Source organism: Myotis lucifugus, unplaced genomic scaffold (genome assembly GCF_000147115.1).
Source record: "Myotis lucifugus unplaced genomic scaffold, Myoluc2.0 scaffold_394, whole genome shotgun sequence".
NCBI classification, from domain to species: Eukaryota; Metazoa; Chordata; class Mammalia; order Chiroptera; family Vespertilionidae; genus Myotis; species Myotis lucifugus.
This window is the reverse complement of record NW_005871442.1, coordinates 43,078-60,225: the sequence shown is the minus strand read 5'-3', so window position 1 is coordinate 60,225 and position 17,148 is coordinate 43,078. Positions and strand designations below refer to the sequence as shown.

At 45.3% G+C, this 17,148-nt stretch overlaps 1 protein-coding gene across 1 annotated transcript in view; it reads right to left on the bottom strand.

The window, feature by feature from the left end:
- Positions 1-16,238, bottom strand: part of WWC1 (WW and C2 domain containing 1) — a 66,240-nt gene extending 50,002 nt beyond the window's left edge. Inside the window, exons 1-3 of the mRNA XM_023743485.1 lie at positions 16,183-16,238; positions 13,583-13,692; positions 6,722-6,925 (exon numbers count right to left, since the gene is read on the bottom strand). Of these exons, the coding sequence (XP_023599253.1) occupies positions 6,722-6,925; positions 13,583-13,692; positions 16,183-16,223 (355 nt within the window). The 5' untranslated portion in view covers positions 16,224-16,238. The remainder of the gene's footprint in view (positions 1-6,721; positions 6,926-13,582; positions 13,693-16,182) is intronic.
- Positions 16,239-17,148: the final 910 nt, after the last annotated feature.

Here is a 17,148-nt window from a genome sequence, read left to right as displayed (position 1 = left end):
CAGCTTCCCCTTTGTGTTCGTGTCCCCTCACTAACCCTCCAACAAAAAGGATTTTAGCCGAAACCGGTTTGGCTCAGTGGATAGAGCGTCGGCCTGCGGACTGAAAGGTCCCGGGTTCAATTCCGGTCAAGGGCATGTACCTGGGTTTCGGGCACATCCCCAGTAGGAGATGTGCAGGAGGCGGCTGATCGATGTTTCTCTCTCATCGATGTTTCTAACTCTCTTTCTCCCTTCCTCTCTGTAAAAAATCAATAAAAAATATTTTAAAAAAAACAAACAAAAAAAAAAGGATTTTATATTTCAACAGGACCTTAGAGACCAGCTTTCAAGTCTCAAAAGTAGGTTTACAGTTGTTCCTATGAAAAATAATGTAATAATTAATAAATAATAATACAAGAGCCCTGGCCAGTGTGGCTCAGTTGGTTGAGCCTAGTCCCACTGGTTCGATTCCCAGAGGTCACGGTTCCAGGAGGTCATGGCTCGATTCCCAGTCAGGGCACATGCCCAGGTTGGGGGTTCAATCCCCAATAGGGTGCATGCAGGAGGCAGCCAATAGATATTTCTCTCTTCCTCTCCCTTTCCTTTCTCTAAAATCAATAACAACATATATTTTTAAAAAATAATAAGCCCAGCCGCGTGGCTCAGTGGCTGAGCATCAACCTATGAACCTGGAGGTCACAGTTCAATTCCAGTCGGGGCACATGCCCATGTTGCGGCTCGATTCCCAGTATGGGGTGTCAGGAGGCAGCTGATTGATGATTCTCTCTCATCATTGATGTTTCTATCTCCCTGTCCCTCTCCCTTCGTCTCTGAAATCAATAAAAAATATATTTAATTTACAAACAAAACAAAAAATAAATATAATAAAAATAATAATACAAGAACTGTTTCATGTACTCACAAATATAAATCTACTTTTTTGCCCCATCCTGTATATGAACACAGTTTAATGGTCCAACACAGTACAGGTTTTGCTACATATAAATACATATATATGTATATAAATATATATATGCATTTCATAGAACCCTATCCCGATATCTCACTCCCTAAAAGAGAACCATTTAAACGTGTTCAGCCAGTTTCTTGTGTTTAACAATATGTGTGTTTTGCTGCTTCTAGATTTTTTCAGTGTTAGGCGTTATTTTTAAACTTGTCTCTCTGGAGCAGTGGCTCTCAACCTTCTGGCCCTTTAAATACAATTCCTCATGTTGTGACCCAACCATAAGATTATTTTTGTTGCTACTTCATAACTGTAATGCTGCTACTGTTATGAATCGTCATGTAAATATCTGATATGCAGGACGGTCTTAGGTGACCCCTGTGAAAGGGTCGTCCGACTGCCAAAGGGGTCGCGACCCACAGGTTGAGAACCGCTGCTCTGGGGGCTAGAGGCTTAGGTTCCTCCCTTTCGCAGCCCCTATGCCACACATCGTTTGGGTGGAAGCAAGCTTCAGTGTTTGCATTACTTTTACTCTGTAAACACTATTCGGGGCTGAAGCACGTAGCCGACGATGCTCACTTTTTCTTTCCAGCACATTTATTTTTTCTAGAGTTAATAATTGTCATTTTTATGACTGCCTACAAACTTATCACTGGTTCAACCTCACACTCTGCCAGTTATCTAAATCTCCTCTCACAGAGTCCAGGCCAGTGCACCCCATTCCTCTTTTTAGCTCTGTCTTCCAAGGCATGTGCCGGCTTCAGAGTGAGCTGCTTGCTCTCCGTGCACAGGTGGCATCCTGGGATCCCCTCCTTGCCACTCTCTTCTTTCCTAAATACCATGCCTTCCCCTCTGGGGCCTAGCCCCTCATTTTGGCAGGACACCAAAATGAGACGGAAGTAAATTTTTTGAAATCTTGCATCTCTAAAAATACCTTCATTCTCTCCTACACTAGTTTATAAGTAGTTTTGCTGGATATAAAATTCTAGGTCGGAAATGACTGTCCTTAAATTTTTCAAGGCATTGCTCTACCATTCTTTTAGGTTTCCAGGGTCACCATCCATTCAGAAGCCCAGAGCTATTCTGAGTCCTAATCATTTTTCTAGGACCTGGTTTTCTCTCGGAAAACTTTTAGGATCTTGAATTGTTCCCAGTGTTTAAGTTGCACAATAGTATGACTTGGTGTGGTTGACTTTGATCCGTTGTGTTGGGCACTCCCTGAACCCTTTCAATCTAAAAACTCTCCTCCATTTGTTCTGAGAACTTGTTCTGAATAATTTCATTGATGCTTCTTTCCCCATTTCCTCTGCTCTTTCTGAACTTCTATTACTCAGTTTTCCTGGCCTGGTGCTTTATATTGTCCCCTTATTTTTCATCTCATTGTTTTTTCGTTTTGCTTTTCAGAAGAGTTCCTCCATTTTACTTTCTAGTCTTCCTTCAGATATTTTCATTTCTTCCAAAGTATTTTAATTGCCAAAGGCTCCTTTGTGTTCTCTGTGGGTCCCTTTTATAAAAGGCAGCATCCTGTTCGTGTTTCATGGTTGTGTAGCTTTCTTCTCCATGCACACTCCCTGTTCCCTCCAAGGCCTTCCCATCGCCATGTGTTTGTTTTAATCTCTTATTTTTCCCATTCGAGGCTTCCCTCGGGCATCTGGATCTCAGCTGCCGGCTCACATCTAAGGGTGGGGGCCCTAAAAGCTGGCTGGATTGGAGCTTGTTGACTGGATGACGGGGTACGTGATCTGGCTGTACTGCTTCATCCAGGAATCCTCAATGTCAGTATCTTTACATCTTTTCTCTTTTTATCTCTTTTCTCTGTTCAGCTTTCCCCAGACTCTTCTACTGTCCAGCCTGGGAGGCAATGGCCTGGCACCAGTCTGGGAACCGAGCGGTACCTGGGGGCTGGGGTCTCAAAATCCTGCCTGTCGATGTTCCCTTAATCACCACGTGTCCAGTCTGGTGCGGCCCCGCAGTGAACCTGCCTTGTGTCCTGCAGTCCAAACTCTCTTTTGTTCTCTCCAAAAAATAAACCTCCCGTCTTTTGCATGTTGGGGCTGGGCAGTTACCAATTTGGGGAGGAGATCAGGTGGTCTGTTTCAGAAGCAACTTTCATCCAATCCTCTTACTTAAGACCCTCCTCACTTTTTTTTTAAAAATATATTTTATTGATTTTTTACAGAGAGGAAGGGAGAGAGATAGAGAGTTAGAAACATCGATGAGAGAGAGAAACATCGATCAGCTGCCTCCTGCACATCCCCTACTGGGGATGTGCCCACAACCCAGGTACATGCCCCTGACCGGAATCGAACCTGGGACCCTTCAGTCCGCAGGCCGACGCTCTATCCACTGAGCCAAACCAGTTTTGGCGAGACCCTCCTCACTTCATTCCCAATTCCACTCCCAGAAATAGGTGCTTCTCCCAATTCACAAGGCTTCTGCAGGTGTTTTTAAAATATATTTTTTTATTGATTCCACAGAGGAAGGGAGAGGGAGAGAGAGATAGAAACATCAATAATGAGAATCATTGATTGGCTGCCTCCTGCACACCCCCTACTGAGGATCCGGCCCACAACCCAGGCTTGTGCCGTTGACCGGAATTGAACCTGGGGCCATTCAGTCTGCAGGCCGATGCTCTATCCACTGAGCCAGACCAGCTAGGACTGCAGGTGTTCTTTACAGATTATAGTGTTGTTGTTGTTTCCATTACCAGCCCATTTTTTTCTTTTCTCAGATAGGTCTGTCTACCAGATAGGTTGTCACCTGTCCCTCTGCCTTCCAGCTTCCACATTATACAGGGTGGGCAGAAGTAGGTTTACAGTTGCTTATATAGAAAATAATTCATAAGTAATAACATAAGAATAAGTTCAGTTTTTCACATACAACTGTAAATTTACTTTGGCCAAACCCTGTATTGTTACTTTGTTCTCCAAGTCTCCTTGTCCCTACGTGTGCATGCTTTTAAAGATCTTTTTTCTGATCTTTTCCTAGTTTCAGGAGCCAGTGAAATCAGGTGGGTAGTTCAACTGGCATTTTTAACTGTAAGGCTCCCAATAATTTATTTTTCAAATTTCCTCTAACCTGTAGTGAGGAAGGAACACGGTGAGGTCCAAAAGAACCCAGCTCTTCTAAGTTCTCACCTTTCAGGGGACGGGAGGACCCCAGTGTAATGCAAGAACCTTGGAAGCTGACTGGCTGACGTGCATTAAATGAAGAGAATTGGTTTTGAGGTCAGATGCCCCCGGGTATAAAGGCTAGCTCTATCCCTTTTTACCAATGTGACCAGGAGGAAATGACTTCCCTTTTCTGGGCCTCAGTTTCTTTACCTGTAGCATGAGAACAGCAGCATCTTGCAGGACTGTACGTGTCTATGTGTGTGTGCAAGTGGGGAGGGAGGTTACTTTAAATGACACATGTAGAGTGCCCCCAGCACACTGCCCTGCAGGAATACAGCAGGTACACACTAAACGGTAGTTCTCGTCTCCTTCTCCATTGAGCTAGGGATTGTGGCAGGGGTGAGAACAAAGTCTCCATCCCCAGGGCAGGGCCCACAACAACCAAGGGCAGGTGGCAAAACTCTCACAGGCCCTGGCATGCCATCTGCGTTAGAAGCCAGGCATGTGGCCTCACCGGTCTATCGACGTGCTCAAGAGCTGGACTTAGAAGGCAAACCTGGCTTGTAAAACCCAAAGACAGTCATGAGGAGGCTTGGGCCACCTCTTTTAACTGGGGACGCTTGGGCTGGGGGATGCCCCAGTTCCTGGCTGGTTTGGATCTCTGATCAGGTTACCTGAGATGACCCTAGTCCCTTCAAATATAATATAAGTTCTGTGTGTGTGTGTGTGTGTGTGTGTGTGTGTGTGTGAATCCTCACTGTAGGGTATTTTTTCCATTTGTTTTAGAGAGAGTGGAGGGGGGGGGGAGAGGAAGAGAAAGAGAGAGTAAGAGAGAGAGAGAGAAAAACATCGATGTGAGGGAACCACATCAATTAGTTGCCTCTCCAATGCAACCCAGGTGTCCTAGAATCGAACCCACAACCTTTTGGTTCAAGGGCCAGTGGTCTAACCACTGAGAAACACCGGCAAGGGCCAGGTTGAAGTTCTTTAACATTCAAAACAGTGGTGTCTTTGAGCCTGATGGTGCTCTCAGGAACACCCGGAAGTCACATGATAGGACTGCATCATTAACTTCCTACCAATGATCATGAGTTCAATCTTACTGGTTCCAAGGATCTGTTCAAAATTTTTGTCATGTCAATGAATTAATAATATCAAATAATAACTGTGATTATCTGAGAGCTTAAGAACATGACAGGTACTATTCCAAGCACTTGACATTTGTTAACTACTTTCAGCCCCATAGCTGAAGGTGATACTGTTATTATGTCCACTTACACATGAAGAATCTGAGGCAGAGGGAAGTGGCATAACTTGTGTGAGGTCACACAGCTAGTAAGTTGCATATCCTGGATTTGGACCTGGGCGGTCCAGCTCCAGATTCCATACTCTCAAGACATTATGGAAAGTGTTTCCTACCAAAAATAGTATTTATTCAGCCATTAAGATGTTCTAAGGTAATCATGTCACCTAGACCAGTGGTTTTCAGCTGGGAGAATTTTGCCCCAGAGGACACATTTGGCAATGTCTGGAGACATTTTTAGTTGTCACAACTTGGGGTGGGGGTTACTTCTGGCATCAGTGGGTAGAGACCAGGGATGCTGCTAAAGGTGCACAATATATAGGCCCCTACAAGGAAGACTTATCTGGCCCAAAGTGTCAGTAGTATTGAGGTTGAAAAACCCTGGCAGACAAATACGGAAATGCAGACAGACAAATAAGCAGATATATTGTGATACATGCAATGAAGAGCACTACTGGGGCTGGGCTAACTTTGGGGAGGGGAGTCTGCTGATGGAGTTGTTACAATGAGCCTCTCAGAGGTAATGAAGGATAAAACTGGAAGGATGAGAAGGAACCAGTTGTGCAAAGGATCAACAGAAAAACATTCTAAGCCGGGGAACAGCAAGGATGAGGGGAAAAGTTGCAGGGCAGACTACCGGAGCAGAGGGTGAGCCTAATGACTGACAGCATGAGATGGGGTGGGCATGGCTGGCAGGGGCCTGATCACTGTATAGGCCATGAAAAGAGCAATGAGAAGTCACTGAAGATTTTTTTTTTTTAACTGTGGTAAAATAGCCCTGGCTGATGTGGCTTAGTTGTCCCAGGCACCAAGAGGTTGCCAGTTTGATTCCCAGTAGGGGGCGTGCAGGAGACAGCGGATGAATGTTTCTCTGTCATCAATATTTTTCTCTCTCTCTCCATCTCTCAAATCAATAAAAACATATATATTTTTTAAATGTGGTAAAATATATATTTAACATAAAATTTACCACTTTAACCACCTTTAAGTGTACATTCACATTGTCCAAGCATCACCACCATCCATCTCCAGAACTTTTTCATCTTCCCAATCTTAAACTCCAGAGCCATTAAACACTAACTCTCCATCCATCACTTCTCCAGCCACTGAAGGGTTGTGAACAAGGAGATAATGTAAACTGGCTGGCATTCTGAGATGATGACGAATGACAGAAAATGGAAGGAAAATGGCAAATGAATCACGGGAGGGCACAGGAAGAGATGGTTTGCATAAGGAGTGGAGAAGGAGGAAAGTGGGCAGATCTGCAAGGCAGTACAGCTAGGACTTGGGGCAGCCAATCCCTCCCTGCTTTGTGGTGGTGGAGGGTGGGCCCTGGTGGTGGTGGGGAGGGGGGGTACTCACAGCTGACCTGGGAGCCCAGCTTGTGCTCCCAGACGGCATGCAGCTGCTGATACTCCTGCTGTGCAAGCTCCAGACGCTGCCGCTTCACCTGGTAGATCTCCTTCTGTGCACTCAGGGCCTCCTGGGCCACCACCAGGTAATCCTTCAGCATGTGCTCCTGCTCCCGCCGCCATTGCACCCGGGGGTCCTCGATCTGAGTGGTTTCTGGAACAGACCCCAGAGACTCTAGGTCAGCACCTCACAAGTATCTGTTGGGTTGGTGGTCTGCGGCATCCACTACCAGAAAACAAGAAGCATAATGAATAGCAAACCACAATAAATATGAATGGGTTAAAACTTACTTACCTGTTATACAACAAAGGCTCTTCACTTTGAAGCAAACAAACACAAAATAAACCAGGATCAATTTCCAAACCCAAAGTCAATCTGTCTGAGCATGGCTAGGAGAAAGACCAGAATTGAGTTCTAATCTAGACAGAGGCTCAAGGACATTATAGATGCTTATGGTCATCTGTTTTGGTAAAGAGCAAAGTAAAGCAAAATAAATAATACTTCAGAGGATATGAAGAAATAGGAACCCCCATACTCTACTAGAAATGTAACTTAGAAGAGCCTTAACTAGAGGGCTATCTGGCCATGTACATTAAGAGCCTTAAAATGTTAACCCTTTGACCAATAATTCCCCTTATAGTAACTCATTACAATAATAAGTAATATAAGAAATTAAAGCAAAGATGCTTTTGTACAAAACCATGATAATATCAAAAATAAACAACGAGCACTTATTTGATATTTATTCTATACCAAGCACTATCCTAATTACTTTATATCTATTTATTCGTTCAATCCTTACACTACCTCTATAAAGGGGATTCTATTACTGCCCTCATCATACAAAAGAGAAAACAGAGAGAGGTTAAGTAACTTGCTCAAGGTCAAACAGAAAATAAATGCTCAAATAAGTATGTTATATTTACATGATACACTAATACAGCCATTAAAAAAAAGGTCCTTGAAAAAAATTAATAAAATGGAAAGGTGCTTATGACATAAAGGTGAGTGACAATACAGTGTGCAAACTTCATAAATAATTCTGTGTTTATCAAAATAAATATAGACATTCTCCAAAATATTAAGAGGACACTTAGCAAATTATCAAGTGATTTCATTTATTTTTTAAATTATGTGTACAATAAATATGTACAGTGGCAATCTGACTAAAAGACAATAATTAAAAAAATAAAAAGGGATAGCTGGCAGCTGAACAGATGTAGAAGAGGTCAAAGCAATGTCAAAGAGCCAATGCCCATTGACAATCCACTCCTCTGTCATTTCCCAGTTGGGGGGTGGAGTCAGGGGTGACTGACACACCAGAAATTCTATAGTCATGGCCAGGTGGTGAACCCAGCCTGCAGACCGGTTTTACTTTGCCCAAAGAACTCTATTACTTTTCAAAGGAAACTTGGCCTGTCAGGATCAGGCTGAATATTGTTTTTAAAGTTTGTAACTTTTTAAAATTTATATTTTTTGAAAATATACTACAAAATAAAACAAAGGAAATGTTAACCCTTTGATCAATAATTCCCTCAATTGCAAATTTATAAAATAAGAAGTGAGAGTTCCCGTCTCTCTAATCCTGCTCCCCAGAGGTAACTGCTCTTAAGAGCTCACACACTTGCAGATATTGTCCCCTACTTATCTACAAATTTGTTTTTATATATGTGTATATATACACAAACTTATTTGTTTTTTGTTTAAATATGTTTTTCTTGATTTCAGAGAGGAAGGGAGAGGGAGAAATATCAATGATGAGAGAGAATACCTCCTGCACACCCCTACTGGGGATCCCATAACCGGGCATGTGCCCTTGACCCGAATGGAACCCAGGACCCTTCAGTCCGAAGGCCAATGCTCTATCCACTCAGCCGAACCAGCTGGGGTCACAAACTTATTTTTAATGCAACGTGGTCCTGCATCATATATATTGGTCTGCAAGCTTTTCACCCTTCCTAGTAAGTGTATAAAGATTAACCTCAATTTTTAATAATTTTTTTAGTTGTATTACTGCTTATATTTTTCACTTACCTCAATTGTTTAAAGGACAGCACAGTATTCCATGGTATGGCATTAGGTTTCTTTATGGTAGGGTACTAGTGGTTCCCCAGACCACTCATGGGAAACTTCTGAATTGTTCTCAATTCCACCACAGTCAATGCTGCAGTGAGGATTCTTACAAACATACTTCTGTGAACTTGTCTATTAATTGTGTAGGGTAGAGTTCCTAAAAGAGGAACTACTGGCTCAGAGAATAAACACGTTTACAATAGTAAAAGTACCAAATTACCTTCAAAGACTGTACCAATTTTTATTCTCACAAAAAGCCCATGAGAGTGCCTTCCCCCCACCTCCAATTCTCAGCAAAATTGCTGGGGGGGAAAAAAAGAAGTTGAGCGGGCTGGAGGGGGTCAATGGGGAAAAAGGGGGACATATGTAATACTTTCAAGAATAAATTATTATTAAAAAAAAAAAGTTCGTGCTTCATCCAGTAATTCTGAGTCCCCGCAGCATATAAGAATCAGCCGAGGAGCTTCAAAAAACAGAATCAAAGCCTCAACCCTGTCCCAGGACACGTGCAGCAGGTCCTCAAATCACGTCTTTTCGTTCACTGTCATTTCACATAATGTTGAAGAGCAGCCCTAGGAACTTAACTCCTGTATAACATTAGCCTATGATAAAATTGGTTCCGTTATACATACATTGCTTCGCAGAACACATGATGTGATCGCCAATCAAACCCTCTAACCGTGATGAATGTAAATGGGAATACTGACATATGAAATAATAAGAACGGGTTATAATTTGTTTTTTGTTCTTTTGTTAATCCTCACCAGAGGATATTTTTTTCCCACTGATTTTTAGAGAGTGGAAGGGAAGGGGAGAGACAGAGAAACACTGATGTGAGAGAGACAGATCAATTGGTTGCCTCCCACACTCGCCCTGACCAGGGCCGGGAACCGGGCCTGCGACCGAGGTATGTGCCCTTGACTGGAATGGAACCCAGGACCCTTCAGTCCGAGGGCTGACGCTCTATCTACTGAGCCAAACCAGCTAGGGCGAGAACGGGTGATAATTGGAAAGAACTGTCTGTATGTGCTGTTTCTAGTTCTTCTCCTCCATTTTCCTCCCAGACTCACGAATTTTGCCCCCCAGTCCTTGTCCAAAGCTGCCCTCCACAGTCAGGGTCACCAGTGTCTCCTGGATTATTAAAGCTAGTGGTCAACTCTGAGGCCTCTTCATCGTTGACCTGACAGGGCTGACAACACCCCCCCCCCGCCCCCCGCCTTGATACACTTCCTTCCCGTGGTGCCCAGACCCTCGGGTTTCCTCAAACCTTTCTGGTCACTCCTCAGAATCACTTGTTTTCCTCTTCTCCGCACCCTCTCACTATCTGAGGACCCCCTGGCTCATTCCTTGGTCTTTTTCAGTCTTGCTATTTCCCTTTGGTAATCTCATCCGGCTTCATGTCTTGAAATACTATCTATAGCCAACAACTCCCGTGCACGTATCTTCAGCCCCGATCTCTTTCCAAGCTCCAGATTCCTACAGCAAGCTGGCCAGCATCATCTCTCAGACGTGTAAGAGGCATGGAAGACTCAACATGCCCCAAAGAACCCTTGTTCCTCCTTCCTAAACCCACTCCTCCTGCAGTTTTCTCCATCCCATTGATGGCAACTCCATGGTGCCAGTTGCTGAGGTCCAATGAGAGTCATTCATTCCTCTTTCTTCCACATCCCATATACAATCTATCAGGAAGTCCTGTGGGTTCTGCCTTGAAAATACATCCAGCATCTGGACACTTTTCACCACTTCCACGGCTATGGCTCTGCTCTGGGACACTGACCACTGTCACCTGGACTGCTGCAACTGTCTCTCACAGGTCTCCCTGCTTCTGTCCTTACCCACAAAGGTCTATTGGTAGCACAGCAGCCAGAGTGACCCTTTTAAGACATAGAGCAGAACTTGCCACTCATCTGCTGAAAACTCTCCAATGGCTCCCATCTCACACGGGAGTAAAAGCCAGAAGAGTAAGGCAAATGGACCACCGCCCCATCTATCTCTGGTCTGATGCCCTTCCCCCTTTCCCTCACTCATTCTGCCTCCCTCCCATACCTAAGTGTGACTGCACCTTAGTTTTTGCTCTATGCTCTCTACTTGAAATGCTCCCTCACTCCTTAAAGTCTTAGCTCACTTCTCATTTTCTCAACAAGTCCTTCCCTGTCCTTGCCCCGTCATCCTCAAACACACCCAGTACATTAGCCTCATGCTCTGCTTTCTTTTTCCCATAATGCTGATAATTGTCTAGTACATTACCTAATCTGCTTATTTATTCTGTTTATTTTCTCTTTTGCCGAAATGAAAGCTCTACAAGGGCAAGGATCATTGCCAGGGACTCTTACGTGTCTCAAGCTCCCAGGACAGAGCCTGGAACATTGCAGGTGGTAGGTGAATACTTGCTGAATGAATGAATGTCGGGTGGTAGATGTAATTTGTTGTTCAATTCTAACATGTCTATAACTCTTAAGAGAGCAATTTCAGTCATTGACCTCCGAGTCCACGGGTCTGAATGCTTGGGTCTCGATGGTCATATTCATGTCACTGGCATCACGGGCTCCATCTACAGAGGTGGTGCCCTCTATCCTATGAGAGCACCTTCACACCAAAAGGAAACCAGTAGCCTGATAGCCGGTAAAACTACCATAGAGAATTCTCCCTATTCTGGCCCCTATGTACTCCCATCCCCCCATACACCCACCTCATTTCTGCCATCATCCCCTCAAGAATAAACTCTGCCACGGCCTGCTACTCCTTCCTTCCTTCCTTTTTCCAACGTCTCCCAGAAGCACCTTAAAATCCCACTCCTGCCATCAGGTTTTAATGAGGGGGATGCACTCAGCAATTAGAAACAGGAAAGGCCTGATGAGGGCTCCTGCGCATCAGTGTTTAACCCAGCACGCCACGCAGCCCTCCCAGCATTAACCTCATTCCCCATGCACACCCAATTAGGCATATTTACTTCTCATTATCCAGTATGCAATCATGAGCGCTAATAAAGAGCTCTGCTACCCCCAACAATGCAATTAATGTCATTAGCTGTCTCTCAGAAACTCTTCTACCCTTCGGTGCCAGGAGCGGTCCGCTCATTCATCCTTTCGTCACGCACTCAGGCATGTATGCCCTTTTCTCCTCACTACGTGCCTTATCTAGGAGAACCTGCAACACTAGGTAAGTGGCTATGCTACAGAGTGACGAGGGGCACGACAAAGGTATGGCCAGGTGCTACTGAAACCCAGAGGAAGTGGATGGACAAGCACCCCTCTGTTCCCCAGCAGCAGTTCAAATCCCAGCTCTGCCATGTTTTAGCTCTGAGTATTCAGCGATGGATTGCTACCTCTAAGTCCCATTTTTAAGATGGGGATAATCATCCTAACACCCCACAGGGTAGTTGGGAGGATTAAATGGGATGCTGCCTAGCTAGTGCCTTGCCCGGCATTGGCACAGAGTGTACGCTCAGTACATGGGCTAGAATTTGCTGCCCTATTCTCAGCCTTCAAGCTTTGCCAGGCATGTCCCACTTCATTCCATTCTCCTTTTGCCTGAAAGGATCAAGGAAATTCTCCAGTTTGCAAGGTTGAGAGTGAGCCAGAAAATCCTCTTTCCTCACATGAATAAATGGGGCAGCAAATTTCAGAAGGCAGGAATACTCCCGGCCAAGAAGGTGCACAATGGATGAAGCCCAGGCATACTCGACTCTCCCTGGCTCGGGGACCACAACCAGGGCTCCTCCACCTGTCAGACAGCATGCTTGTCCCTTTCTCAGCCTATTCCTCCATCATAGTCCCAGAGACAAAGACACCAGGAATCTTCATCTGCATCAGGACGCCAGGATCACAGACAGGAAGTGAGGGTGGGCTGATTCATATGATGGGCTAGAGACACACACTCACACCACACCCCTATGAACACCTATGTGTGCACGCTGCTGGGGGCTTGCTGGGGCTCTGGCTGCTCCAAAATGATCTGGCAATGACACATCTACCTTTATGAGGAAAAGAAGGTCTGTATGCACATATGTTGATATATGTAAAAAGGACATATCTATAATAATAAAAGCGTAATATGCTAATTAGACCAGACGTCCTTCTGGACGACCTTCTGGATGAAGCCGAGGCTGCAAGGCCAGGTCCCGGGTGCCAGAGGGAAGCCGGTGCCAGCAGCTGGGGGAAGGAAGGCCTACTCTTGCACCCGGTGCCGGCAGCTGGGGGAAGGAAGGCCTACTCTTGCACCAATTTCGTGCATCAGGCCTCTAGTATATATATATATACACAGTGGTTGCCTCTGTAGAATTGAGGAGATGAGTTATGAGAGGGGGAGTTTCAGATTCTACTTAAAACCCTTCTAAACTGTTATTTTATCTGAGCATACATTATCTATCTATACCTACGCTGACATCTCTACCTAACTGTACATAAAACAAAATACAGCTCAGTGGTTGGGCATCAACCTGTGAACCGGGAAGTCATGGTTCAATTCCCAGTCAGGGCACATGCCTGAGTTTCGGGCTTGATCCCCGGTCGTGCAGGAGGCAGCCAATCAATGACTCTCTTTCATCATTGATGTTTTTATCTCTCTCCCTCTCCTTTCCTCTCTTAAATCAATAAAGATATATTTTTTAAAAAGAAGGAAAAAAACCCCCACAAAATACAATTTGGCTTCAAGAGCCTCTTCCAGACTTAGGAGGTGAGCATGGAGGTAGAGGATCGGGGAGAGGGGAGGAGGAAGGGAGGATGGCCAGGAACTTACTGGTGTTGTGGTCTATGAAGTAATCTCCAACCTGTGGGTCATACGCCTCTTCCCATCCTAGAGGCAGCTCATCGCTAATGCAGTCGGCGAAGGTGAGCGGTTTGGTGTACCTGGGGAGGAAGAGGAGAAAGACTCCATCAACCTACGGTCCCCACAACCCTGCAACTCTTGGCCTCCATGCTACTCGGCACTGGCCCAACAGATCCCAAAACCTGGCAACAACACCAGATCCGTCCCTGTTGTCCCGGGAAGGTGAACACATGGAAGGAGCTAGGGAATCTGTGTCCCAGCTCCAACTTGGTCACTAACTAGGGAGACATATGAGCAGGTCACCTTCCTTCTCTGGGCCTCCAGTTCTGCACCTCGACCCGAAGGGTTTGCAGGAAAGGGCTTGAAGGTCAAGGCTTGCTTTTGGACTTGGACTCCAGCCCTCTCTGGCTTCTCCGCCTGCAACTCCCTCGCCTGTCCCACCCCCAGTCTTCCTCCCAGCTCTATGGCATGGTGTCATGCCCACTTCCCCTCTGGAAACCTGACTTACTGCAGCATCTAGAATAGCAGATGCCCCCGCCCTGTGAGTTTGGCCAAGAGCCGTATTTCTTGCCTCCTGAGCTGGTTCCCAAATGCCTGTGCCCACTGCTGTCCTTCCCGAGACAATCCAGCCCCAACTGATCTTTTAACAATAACCACCCACTAAGTCCCCGTTCTGCTGTGAGTGAAGTGGCAGTAATCACTCAGTCTTGTGGCTAAGTCAGACAGACATGCAACTCACCCAACTAAAGGAACAAAGACACCACAAACTGCCAGTCAAGTATTACAGCCCGAGTGCCAGGAATCTAGACATACCCGTCCGCCTGAGTGGCCCCTCCAGACAACTCCTGGGTTTCTAGAGTTGCTGCCTCTACCTAAAATACATATTCCCATTTCCTCCCTTTCCTGTCTGCTCCCAACCCACTCTCAGTTCCAGACTCCCAGAGACTGCTTCACCGGTCTTTCTGCAGACTGGCAAACTGAGGTCCAATGGGACAGGAAGAAAGATGACTGCGATGAGGTCTACGATCCTGATCATGAACTTCTCTCCAAGGCCTGGCTGGGGTGGCTCAGTTGGTTAAGCCTTGTCCCATGTACCAAAAAGGCGCAGGTTTGATTTGGGGTCAGGGCACATGCCTGAGATGCAGGTTTGATATCCAGTAGGGGGCATGCAGGAGGCAGCCAATTGATGTTTCTCTGTCACATTGATGATTCTCTCTCTAAAAAATCAATAAAAACTTTGTGGTTTTTGTTGTTGTTTTTTAAAGAACTTCCCTTCAAGCCAAAGGAATCCACCCTCTTTTTTTTTTTTTTTTTTATTGCTTAAAGCATTACAAAGGGTATTACATATGTGTCCTTTTTTTTCCCCCCGCCCTTGATAATACCCCACCCTCTCTCTTATCCTGTGCAATCTCCTTCCAAATCAAACTTGAAGCAAAATACATGGGGGAAAGAAAGGCTGAAGGGTCCCTGGTGGAGAGACCTGGTGCATTTATGAGCTCTGCATATCCACGGTCTGGTAGGCTGTACAAATACCGATTGACCGATTCATGGCACTCTGGCTCAAAAGTCCTGTTAGTTGGAAATTTACTGCTCTATTGTAGGAGACAATGAGGATGAGGTATATATGACATGCAACAGGCTAATCACCATTAAATGAGGGTTCAATACGCATCATTTCCATTAGCTGTGTGAGTCTGGCAACTTAACTCTCTGAGACTCAGTATATTCATCTGTGAAGTGGGGACAATAATCATTCACCAGGATGTCAGTTGGCTTAAATAAGGCCATGCTTATAAGAACATTTAGCACAGATCCCGCTACAAATGAGTGCACAACACAACATTAGTTACTATTATCCCCATTTCCCACACAGGGAAACTGAGGCTAAGAAAGACTAAATAATATTCTCAGTGTCAAAGACCAAGCTGGGATTTCAAGCAAGGCAATGTGTCGCCAGAGCCCCTGCGGTGAGCTAAAAGGTCCTCTTGAGAGCTGACATCTTCAATGCATCTCCTGAGCCCCAAGGCAAATCACACAGGTGATGGATGGGGCCTTTCTTCAGCTAAGAATGCTCTTCGCTTGGGGACACCTGTGCCCGCTTGGGGACACCTGTGCTGGTCCTGCAAGGCTGCCTGCAGCCCACCCAGCCCCACCCCATACTCTGCTCAGATTTCAGAAACAGAAGGCCACTTCCAGGGGTGTCTCCCCCACTCCAACATCTCTCAGTGTTTGCCCCCTCTTCCTTATGGAGAATGAACCAATGCCCAAGAGCCAAAGCTCATCCCACGTCATTTCATCCAACAAATCTTTGAAAGGGTCCCTGAAGGAACTCTCCCCCCAGGCATATACGGTGAGCTACTCCATCACTGAGGACAGGTAAGCTGTGAGGGAACAGGCATGCTCGCACCAACCACACTCAGACCTCTCCTTCGGGCTCATTCCTCGCCCTGCACTCCCCCAGCCCGGCTGTGGAGATATAAATCTTATTATACAATCAGTTTGCAACCCAGAAAACCAAGAGGCTATGTCCCTTCCCGACCGCTGCCCGGAATATGTGTGAGGATGATCACCTTTCAAAATTCCTCGCTGGGGACTGATGAAATAATTTCATCAATGGTGCATCTGAGCAAGGGAGCCCTGTGTCCCCCACAATTCGCTCTCAATAAGTATCTGAAGTGCATACGATCATGTATATGTAGGAACAAAAAATAACAATGTGTTCTATATTTTGCTAAAATGGAAGGATGCTTTCAATTTGCTAAAATGGAAGGATGCGATTCGAAAGACAACTGTTGAAAGAGAAGATATACAGGATACTATTATGTATATTTTGCCCGAAAAAGTGTGTGTGTGTGTGTGTGTGTGTGTGTGTGTTATGTGTGTAGAAGAAAAATTAGAAAGATAGACATTAAAAGGTTATCTCGGTACAGAGATTTCAATGAAATTTAAGTTTTTTATCCTTTTTAAAATTAATTTTTCTGTAATGTTCACTTGTTAATTATAATTAAAATACTTATTAATGGCTAAATCTAGGCCTTGAAAGCAAATCATATACAACATATTTCCTCTCTGGAGAGCATCATCAAGCTACATCACAGAGTTGGTCCATCCCCGCAGTATAACCTGAAGTACTGCCTGATTCCCAAACCTGGGCTTTGCTAACAAAAATTCACGAGACCCTGTGAGTCTCAGAACAATCTGGAATGCAGCGTCAGCTACGCCAGAGATAGAGAGGACCAAGCGGGACCACAGGGAAGCCTGCAGCAGGCCCAAGGCATGGAGCTCTGGCCCACTTGGCACCTTCAGCTTCTACACCTTCCTAGGAGCATATTCAGTACACGTGGGTAACACACGCTGCTTAATGAAAAGGCAGCTAAGTGTTTCAAAGTCATCGACACAAGTGATTCACTGAGCTCTCTGTGTGTGACATGAGGAGCGGGGAGGGGCAGAGTGAAGCATCAACAATGCAATCACTTTTCCAGCAAAGCATGACCCACGCACGACTGTCCCAGCCTCGGCCACTGAGAAGTCAGAGC